The 11,116-nt window shown below is 38.6% G+C and overlaps 1 protein-coding gene across 1 annotated transcript; it reads left to right on the top strand.

The window, feature by feature from the left end:
- Nucleotides 1-1,032: 1,032 nt before the first annotated feature.
- On the top strand, nt 1,033-10,023 carry LOC141428260 (uncharacterized). Its single transcript, XM_074088142.1, has 3 exons — nt 1,033-1,599; nt 6,076-6,300; nt 7,294-10,023. Exons 1-3 carry the CDS (start codon nt 1,174-1,176, stop codon nt 7,420-7,422), a joined length of 780 nt encoding a protein of 259 aa, XP_073944243.1. The 5' UTR covers nt 1,033-1,173; the 3' UTR covers nt 7,423-10,023.
- The last annotated feature ends 1,093 nt before the right edge of the window (nt 10,024-11,116 follow it).

Here is an 11,116-nt window from a genome sequence, read left to right as displayed (position 1 = left end):
GGGGTTATAGCACGCAGCACGGAATACTGAGGACCTGGGTTCGATTCCCAGTGCTGGTCTCTTTTTCTGGTTTTTCTGTGCATCCATGTCTCAGTTTGTATTTTCAATATTGAAAGTTCGACTTTAGCGGCATATTCATTTGATAGGAACTTGTTTAAAAATTGATAGTACCAGTACATAGGTACCAGTAAGTACTTTTAAAATGGGTACTTAAATCTGAATAAGTACAAGAACATCAATCTGGCTAAAGACAGGTTTGACTTTCGGAGCGCGATGTGGGTGTTTGTTTGTATATACTGAGCCACCATGCAACCTTTTCAAAGGAGAAGTCATACTTATTATTTTTGTACTAAGTACTTACTTACGCTACGCTTGGCGAATCCTGTGTTGGTGTGAATCACGACGTCATTTCATTTATACGCTCATCAAAAGTGCTTACGGATAAGTATTTTTAATCCCTAGACAGTTATGAAAATTTCAATACTTATATGTACCTACCTAGGCATATCTACCTATTGCGTGCTATTAGGTACTGCTGAGTCAAACAAAACATCGAATTCGTCTGGGAATAATAATAATAAATAGGCACATCAAGATTTTTTTTATTTGTGTAGGTTTGTTGTATTGTGCTTTTACTTTGTGTTTGGTTTGTTATATACCTATGTATAATAACTTCAGTACAGTCAGCAACTAAGATATGAATACAGCCTAATTGTATAAATAGGTTGGTTTAGTATACACAACCTTAATGTTCATGTAATAAAGTCCTGTATACGTATTTTTGGCACTTCAAACGTATGTATATTTTTGTTGCTGATTGTACTTTGTTACCAGCATGGTAAGTTGCTATTGCATAAACAACATCTAAATACTTATTGAATAATCGGTAGCAAAGTTTGTAAACAACTGCGTCATACTTCAGTTATATTTGCGCAACCCACTTCGAACAAAGTAGGCTGCAGGCACTTCTTGGATCATTGTTAATGTCGGTTGTTAATGACTGTTAATATGGTGGCTTTTAGCGAGCGCGCAGTGGTTTGGTAACGTGGCAACGTGGCATGGGCCGTCGCGACGTTGCCAGCTCGCCGACACCGCTCTCGGCAGTCTCGGCGCTCTCGCGGCCCCCCTCAGTCTCGCTAGAGCGCTATCCACTGTACAACGTCATTATTCGCAATGGATTCCAATTCGGACTCTGGTGACATGTACTCACTCAAACTAGAGTTTGATTCAGACACGGAACGAGATGTCATTAAAAAAGAACGCGTGCAATGGAACGCTGAGAACACAATCAAATTGATAGATACCATGGAAAAGGATTGTAAAGAGCTGTGGGATCCGAAGCATCCGATGAATAAGGATCGGGCGGCGAGACAGGCCAAGCTACAATACTTGGCTATTATGTTTGGGACGGTGCCCGAAGAGATTAGCAGGAAGATACATAATTTGAGGACGCAGTTCAACAACGAGCTGCGCAAGATCAAGAGGAGGCAGTGCGGGGAGGAGAGGGGGGCGCTGACCAGTGGGTGGGAGTACTTTGATGCTCTTTGCTTCCTGCGATCCCCCCCAAACCCCCTCGATGTGGAAGGCGTTAATCTTGCGGTATGACATATTCTTACTAAATACTAATTCATTAAGGACTTATCTAAATACATTATTGTATTAATCAACTAATTCTTGTACTCAGCTCTTGAGATTCTAGAATATTTATTCTACGGACTCGTGTATAAACTAAGTACAATGACACATCAGAAAAGCCAATGTTGGCTTTAAACTGCCTCTTTCGTGTTCTGCTGTCGGCCGATGATGGTGAGAGCATCATTAACTGATACCCAGGGTGCTGATACCTCCCAAGTATAGCTCTTCCCCCGGACAGATAGAAGGGAACTGCAGCTCTGGGTCATACGAGGAGGATCCTGACACCCTCCCCTGCTGTAAATCATTCTATACAACACATACAACATGTTTAGATTTGACGGTTTCTTAGTTTTCGTACTTTTATTCATAGACTACTAACAAAATGTCAAAAATGCTGTCTATGGTTACGCTTAAGGCGCTGTACGTAGTGAAAACTACAATTTTAGAAAATATTTAAAATATACTTACACAATACTTACAACTGCAATTTTTTTATATGTATATTTTCAGTCTATTAGCTAGTTTTTGACTTCATCAAAAACACGATTGCTGACAAAAACCTCGATAGATTATTTTTTTGAAAAAGAGCCTTCATTTACACGTTAAACCAAATATTATGAAAACTATTATGAATATCAATACAAAATTTGCTTTATTAAATAGTTTTTTAGTAGATTTAGATTTATGCTTCATAGATTTTCAATAGGTTGAGTACATCAATCATACCAATTTATTTCGTCTTTGGCAAAATAAAACGGTTCTAGCGCGCGGCGGCGGCCAAGTATTTCCCAGTCGCCAGTACACGCGTGTACGTAGTCGACGACGGACCTGTGCACATTTTTCTAACGCGCTAGTACTACTTTTGAGAGCAAATAATATGGGTAATCGCAGTATTAAAAAAGTAAAGCGAAAGAGGAAACGCATAAGTGAACTCAGAGCACATATGAGAAGCATTAGAGTACCTAAACGGTAAGTATCTACCACACACTAATCGACCGGCCGGAGTCGGGCTGAGTCAGCAGGGCTACTACGAAACTCCAAACTCAAAGTTCGTGTCGTGCGGTCCCTCTCGCTCTCGTACTAAATAGTATAAGTGTCAGAGGGACCGCAACCCACGAACTTCGAGTTTCGTAGTAGCCCTGCTGAGCGGATTTCGCATGCGTACTACGACCGCAAGCTGGTTGGCGCGGGCCTCGGCTGCTCACGGACGCGGACGGCTTCGTCCAGATTCTACCGCGACTGCCATACAAATTGTAGGCACGTTGTATAACCTATACTACTCACGGCGAACATGCGGCGAACCTTGCAGCTACTACGAAACTCGAAACTCGAAGTTCGTATCGTACCGTCCCTCTCGCTCTCGTATTAAATAGTATAAGTGTCAGAGGGACCGCACGACACGAACTTCTAGTTTCGAGTTTCGTAGTAGCCCTGCTTGATCCTTTTGACAGTTTCACTGACATTTCTGATAGTATATGCAACAGTTTCGATCTAAGTTTAGATTTTCTCATTTTTTTGCAGGCAAAGGTAATATCTTGCATTCAGCCAAGTTATTTAACATAAATTATTTAGTATAATAGAAAATTTTATAAAAAAAATTTTTTGTTAAAAAAAGTACTAAATTTCCCTGTCCCACGTCGATTGCTCTACAAAACTAAGGCAGTTTTTTCGAAAATGGCATTCCTAAAAATCAACGATGGGCAACTATTCATAGTTTGATATATATTTAATGATATTCTTTGAACATTTTCCATTTAAAACCATTACAAGTATTTTAAATTAATAAAATTATTCTGAGACGTAAATTGAACTTTGTGGAATTCTCCATTCCGAAACCGCTATTTGGGAATAAACTGTAAATATTATTTCCACTATTTGTTGGCGTATTATTCAATCTGGCTACATTAAGCTAAAAAATTAAATAACCGCCTTATTCCGTTGGCCAATCGCCGACAAGGACTCATCGTTGCACTACGTTCGCTGCGGTAACATTTTGTGATTCCACAATCCGAAACCAAATTTCTGGTAAACTTATAATAAATCATTTGTATATATTTATTAGTGTATCAATTATGTATTCAAAAAGCAAGTTTTCGCTCTTTGAACTTGGTTTAAAGTTTATTTAATTTAATATTTAATTAAAACCAACCACAAGTAGTGCTCCGTTACTTCCATTCTGAAACCCAAACGCCAGTTTCGTAAAAGTGGAACGAAAAAAGTAACGGAATAGGAGTATAAAGCTGCATACAAAATGGTGGTTTTAATAATTTAGTTGAAAAAAATTAGGTATTCATTGTTTTGTGCTAGTTTAATTTAATAGCCACGAATGAAGTAAAACGTGGTTTTTAGGACCCCTAAATGATTATTTACGCAGACGTGGATTGCTTCTTGACAAGAAGTAAATTAATTTCGCTAGCACCATCAACGTGGCCATGGATTTTTAGATTTTTTATATTTTTAAAAATTATGGACGTAATTATAATAATTTTGCTGATATTAGTACGCCGCTTAATTTTATGAAAACTTTCCAAGTAAAATGTTCTTAAATACAATACATTTTAGTAAGGTTTGTGTCATTGTTGTGAAAGAGACTTTAGAATTTATTCCGTTACCAATATATTTCTTTCCGTGACTGTCCCACACAAGAAATATTTTTATATGCAAAAATATAATATAATTTGTTAATTAAGCTACTTTTTGATTATTTGATAAAATGCTGTTGGGTTTTGTTATTTACATAATAATTGATCTCATTAGATAAACCTGTTAAATAATTGTTTGTGGAGAAAAGTTTGATTAATTTTATCCTAAGAGTAACGTAATGGAAGTATAAGTATCTCTAGAAAAAAAATGTGTACATTCGATGTCCAACTAAGAATGTAAATCAGTAATTTACTCTTTCACCAATGTTTATAAATTAATTAGAAAATTGTAATCCTATTATTTTATTTTTTATCACTGTGACAAGTTGGTCACGGAATGGAGCGCTTGCATCTCTCCTACTTTGGAAAATATTTTTTTAACCCATTCCAAATAACTATTTAAAGATATAAATTACGTTTTGTATAAATTTATATATCAGGGCATCCGTAAAAAATATTTAAATTAATTTACAGCGAGATTGATTTTGAACCCATGATTTTTCGGTGTGTACAACTTTTTATGAAATGGCCCAAATAATTTGTTTATTACCAAGACTATTCATATTAAACGAAGATTTTCTTAATTAAACCAAATAAATGTGTAATTATAATTTTAAGGAAAAATCCGGAATTCACATTAACCAGAATACGGATACAAACAGAATAAGGCCGTCAACGGGCTGCGTGACAGACGCGCGAGGCGCCCCGCATTCGCCTCCACCGCGTCGTCTGCTTCACCCCCTCAAATACCGAAAATTCTTCTATAAGCGCGCCTTAAGCATAGGAACAAACTTACTGATGGTTACCTATCTTAAATAAAAATAAAAAAATAGGTAAGTCGTTTGACGGTTTATCAACAGTAAACTTGAATTCAGCTGGTAAATACATACGTAATCTACTTACGCAGTCAAATTTCATTTTAGTAGTCTTTTCTCAATTAATTTTATAAATTTAATCAACGAAACAAATCGCCATTTTACCTCCGTACCTTGAAAGTAGCAATATTAAATAGGGTATTGAATGTCCTAGCGAGCAACGATCAACCGTATCTCAATACGACAAGGTTTAAAATTGTTAACAATATACGGGTAAACAATCCGTGCCGAGTTGGGAGCCGGCATTGTTCTGTTTAATATGCAGGAAGAATAATAGTCCTTATTGGTTTGTGTTAAGATTCAAATTTAGCACTTATTGTTATTCTGTGAACTGGTTTGTGGTGTGGCGAATTGTTATTTTGTAGAAGAACTAGCTTTTGCCCGCGACTTCTATTCGATAATTAGTTTTTCAAAGTGTCTACTCAAATCTCGTACGTACTTAATCTACTACCTACCTACATTCAAAAATTTGAATACCTATTTACTTAATTTTGCAAAGTATATTGTCGTTTTTTTACTCTGCATGTACTTTTCTGTGATCATGTAAATAGGTAATAATAATAGTAATAATCAAATCCGCCGTGGGACGTCCACTGCTACATAGGCCTCCCTCATAGACCTCCAGTTGCTTCGGTTGGAAGCGGCCTGCCTCCACATTCAACGTGCGGCTTTAACCAGGTTGTCCGCCCGTCTCGTTAATGGACGTCTTACGCTGCGCTTGCCAATCCGTAGTCTCCGAGTTATGGAGAGGCCTATGCTCGGAGGTTATCTACGAGATTGAATCAGAAATGAGGAGATACGTAGGAGAACAAGGTTCACCATTCTGACACGGCTAGGTTACGCCGTTCTATCTTGAGACTCCAGTACCCACCTGACTACTCCATCATCAGACTTTGGGGCCTAATTATCCTCCATCATTTTAGCTAGCAGAATTCCAAGCCGAGGAAGAGATGGAGTTCGGGGCAGCTCTTCGGGCAAATTGTGCCAATTCGACAGTCAAGCCTAGCACCAGCTTCGACTGTCCGAAGCCTCCTACCAGGGTAGCAGCGTCTGCGCCGCCACCCTTACCTCCTAGTGCTCATCCTCTGCTGTGGCCTGAAGAGCCAGTGCCTAGGCTACGGCCTGGCATGAACGCCGACGAGTGTCAAGTAAGATCCTTTATAGTTCTGGTGTCCTGGTGAGATCTAATGAAAAAACGAACTTTTTCTTTTACGAAATACACATAAACCTTGGTGGTACAGTCAGTATTTAAAGTAGCTGGTTACTTTTGTACTTCGTCGTTTTACAGCCACTTACGTACGATAAATGTGTTAATGTGACAGAGTAAAAAAGTAACCAGCTACTTTTGATGCTGACCGTACGTGAGCACTGTCACTCATAACTATCTGCGACGCTAGATGATTACGAGTATAGATATTTAGATGCGTCCCAGTCTAGAGGGCCTTAGATAGAATAGGTAACTCATGTGTCAGTAATTCCAACACTTGTGTTATTTTTATAACACCTATAGTTACGTCATTTAAAATGAAGGTCCCTTGTGGTGTAGTCAGGGAATACGGACGGATTTAGCATAAATACTCAAGGGAATGGGAGTTCCAACTGGAGTGAAACTACGGATGCATGCTAATGCACCAGTAGTTGGAACGGTAATGTTAAACTGTAAACGGAATGGTGTATCATAATGACATTAAATGACGCAGTTCTCTTGCAAATTTGGTCCAGTACATTAGTCCTTTGCTAAGCGACCTTTCAGTCACGACATCCATCTCGCCCACTGTCACAACTGTAAAAGCGATCAGAACCCAACAACAGACAAATAAAGTGTGTAAACAGTCTGCTAGAAAAAAGGCAATTCAATAATGTTCAAAAACTAGATCCATTGGTCCAGGGGGGGCCGGTAGGAGCTTTTTGTGCTGCAACCTAGGGTGCTGTGGATATAAGGACCCCAACCCCCATTGGAGAGCTATTATATCATTATCGAACAGAGTTTTAACAAAATCACAATTAGCTGATTAATTAGGTAGACCCAAACATGTATTATTTCCCATGACCCCTTAAACTTAAACTCACCGTCCGCCCCTCGATCAGATAAAGGAAATTATTGTTTTTTTTTAAACCTACATTCCTTTCTTTCCAAATAGATCTTCGGGGACTTCGTAGCCTCAGAGCTGCGCACGCTTCGATCGGATGAAGCACGCAAGAAACTCAAGCGCATCATCCAGAAAGCAATCCTGCAGATTGGTGAAGAAGAGGACGGGAATGTCTCCTAGCAGTGCCGGTCGTCTCGCTCGCCCTCGCCCGACATGGAGGCCTAGCGAGCGCGATAGAGGATAAGCGGCCACGTTTATCCTGGGCTCAGGCGAAGCTTTTCAGTGCTTGTTTTTTGCGCATGATCTGAATGGACTGCTATAATTCCTAAAAAATGACTGTTCAATGGGATAAATATTGATAGGTCTCATAAATGGAAAGATAACCTACAGTTTCTTATGTTTAATGGTGGTTTTTAAATAGCGTGTGATGAACTGTGTTACTTATTAATATTAATATGTGTAGGTATGTAGGTGTATGCTTTCACAATTTCAGTTTTAGAATTACGTATTTTGTTTTAGGTTTAGATCGGGAGCGTTTCTACTGCAGTGTCTTCTGGGTTATTAAACTAATTATACCTACCATGATATTATGAAGGCCACACTCCTGTCACGAAGTAGGAAGGTTACATTATTTGGACATATTCGTCGATTCTGGTAACGGTAACGCCCAACGCATTGGCGTATCTAGGGTTATTTTTCAGGGGGCCCTGGCCTGGATTTTGAATATATCAGTATTATATAGTTTTGAATTGGTAGCCAAACATCCTGGGGTGGGCACTAGACCATACTGGGTATCGAGAACCATTGCGAATTTTCGCCGTGAAATGGAGATGGTGTAAGGGTACTGCACGCGCCTCGAACTGGCGAAGTCTGGGTTCAAAACCTAGCTCCAACATTTTTTTTCTGGTTTTCTCAGTGAGGAGAGAAAATAAAACAAATGAAAATCGGATCTACTCAGCGTTAAGGGGAAACATGGGTATGTGTAGCGTAGGTAGATTTACATATGGTAGGTACTTATAAACACGTCTTTATTGCGTTAAATATTGTGATGAAGACCTTAGTACCTAATAAGTAATTAAGTATTGAGTATGGCTATGGCTTCATCGTATTAAATGCTGTACCTACTATTTTAAATAATAATTTTATATAAGCCTTTCGGTTTACTCTAAGCACAAATATTATTTTTTACTAAATACCATTGGTTTTTTGGAATCTTTTTGTATTCAACCAATCTTAATTTGATTGCTTAATAACGATATCTCTTGTCCGGGTGAGCGGTTAGTTCCAATGGAATGCCGAAAGTTTCTCGATGAGGGCTACGGTATAGATGTCGTCGCTAGCGTCACTGCTTAAGTGGCTAAATAAGAAACAAACAAGCTGAGATATGTGGTGCATAGGGAAAATTTGTGTCTGTACCGTTGTCCAGCAGTGGTGTAGCGGTATAGCACGTGGCACGGAATGCCGAGGACCTGGGTTCGATTCCCAGTGCTGGTCTTATTTTTATGGTCTTTCTGTGCATCTTTATTTCAGTTTTTATTTTCAATTTACTAAATACCTACAAGCAAATGAAAATAAATTACTTACAACATTTTTGACAATGTGGTTTTGTTGCTAAGCAAAATATCGCTATAAGACGACAGCATTGTTGGACCCGTTTGACGTCGCAGTCCTTCGTGAGTCGACTCGTTCGTGACTTATAGGTTTAAGGCATCGTCCTAATAGAACGCGAATGCGCGATCATCGCGCGAGTAAACGATGCGATCATCGCGTGTTCGCGCAATGTCAAAAACTGGGTGTCCTTAATATCATTTATTTCATGTATCATCGCGCGAATTGACGACGCGAGCGAGCGAGCGCGGTGCCCCGCCGACTCAATTATCGCGCGAATTTCAATTAGGATCTATTCGAATTCAATATTTTGATCGCGCGTTCGTACGAGTAAATTTCGCGCGAACCTACGATAATCGCGCATTCGCGTTCTATTAGGACGATGCCTAAAGAAGTGTATGTAGGTACTGACGAATTCATGTTTATTGATTTATAATATTTATTCTTATTAGAGATACGCTTGTTCAAGGAAATCTGAGATCCGAAAATGCTTATGGGACCTAATTGAAAGCATTCCTAGACGAACGAAAAAAAAAGTTTAATCGGTCCATATAATATGTCCATAAATGACGGAGTTCTGAGGTAACAAACATAAAAAAAATACAACCGAATTGAGAACCTCCTTTTTGAAGTCGGTTCCAAATATACTATTACTAACAACGCAATTACGATCTCAAAATTAGTGTGCATAAAATACTTGTAAAATGTTTACCTATATAATTTTAAAATTTTCATAAAGTTATTCTTTTTCTTAAAGCCGAGTTTAGACTTGCGAGAAAAATCAGGCAAGTTGCATTACTATAGTAATTACTTACATTATTATAGTAAAGCCAACGAGTTTGTAGTGGTCAATCGAGCGCCGCAATGTAATGCAACTTGCACGATTTTTCTTGCAAGCCTAAACTCGGCTTAAAGATCAACAGCCGGAAGACAACTGCCTCGAAGTTGGACCTACCCAATTGGACAATTTGTCCAAGGTAAACATAGTGGTCAACAACTTCGAGTGTATCGTACTCAACGATAACCGGCACTTAGTTTAGTCTTCGGATTTTAATCATATTTATGTTAATTTTAAGAATAAGACCCACCTGTTAGGAGACGTATGTACCTACTGAGGTCGCTGAGCGTAATATATAGAGCTCCTCCCGCGACTCCGCCATAAAGACTTTTTGTAAATATATAGATAATTATTAATTTCAAACCTTTTATTTCTCGTAATTAGGTGTACAAACAAACATTAGATTAATTACCATCCCTTTTCATTCGATGACACGAGCATCCGTACAGGGGTCGAGGGACGTCCAAAACACCAAGATCCGTGTCGTATATAAAACTGCAAGAAATCGGGGGTCTTTCTAATTGGTTATTAAATAATTCCCTGTTTAAATGGACAATGAGCCCTAAAAGTGGTCAAAAAAGGTGTAATGCTAATATCACCTGCGACTGTATGAGTTTTTAACTCCTGGCGCAAAAAGAGGGGTGTTAAGTGACGCCTAGGTCTGTCTGTCTGTGGCATCGCAGCTCTCAAACGTTATAAACAAATTTCAATGCGGTTTTTTTCACGTGTGCGGTGTGTTTCACGAGTTTTTTTGTGGTAATTCTTAGCTATGTTTCATTAAAATCGATTCAGCCATTTTTTAAGATATTAACAAGATTTTTTGACTTTTCTAGGTTGGTTGTTATTATTCGTTTAACCACTAATAATAAGTAAATTGGTTGTAGTAGCAGAAGTATAAGTTAGGCAAAAACCTCACAAATACATAGTCAAGAAAAACATTCTAAATACGATTGGTTTTTGGAATCTTTTTATATTTTTTATTTCAATTCCAAATTTTTTACTTTTACAAAGTTTCTCGATGAGGGCTACGGTATAGATGTCGCTAGCGTCACTGCTTAAGTGGCTAACATAAGAAACAAACAAGCTAAGATGAGGTGCATAGGGGAAATTCGTGTCTGTACCGTTGACCATCAATGATGTAGCGGTATAGCATGCGGTACGGAATACCGAGGACCTGGGTTCGATTCCCAGTGATGGTCTTATTTTTCTGGTTTTTCTGTGCATCTATATTTCAGTTTGTATTTTCAATTCTAAACGGTGCATTGCGTTTAACGCAGCGTTAGTCGCATAAAACTACCGAGCGGTTTGCATCAATTTTATTGCTTATTATAGCTGAAACCCAGCACACGTGTTTTCAATAACGTCCGACGGTATCGTTAACCGTGTCCTGTACCACTACCATGAGTTTACAGTGACCGTACTCGATAG

The sequence above is a fragment of the Choristoneura fumiferana genome, chromosome 5 (assembly GCF_025370935.1).
Source record: "Choristoneura fumiferana chromosome 5, NRCan_CFum_1, whole genome shotgun sequence".
Taxonomy (NCBI): domain Eukaryota; kingdom Metazoa; phylum Arthropoda; class Insecta; order Lepidoptera; family Tortricidae; genus Choristoneura; species Choristoneura fumiferana.
Note: the sequence above shows the minus strand (reverse complement) of the source record. Positions and strands in the feature narration are given on the sequence as shown.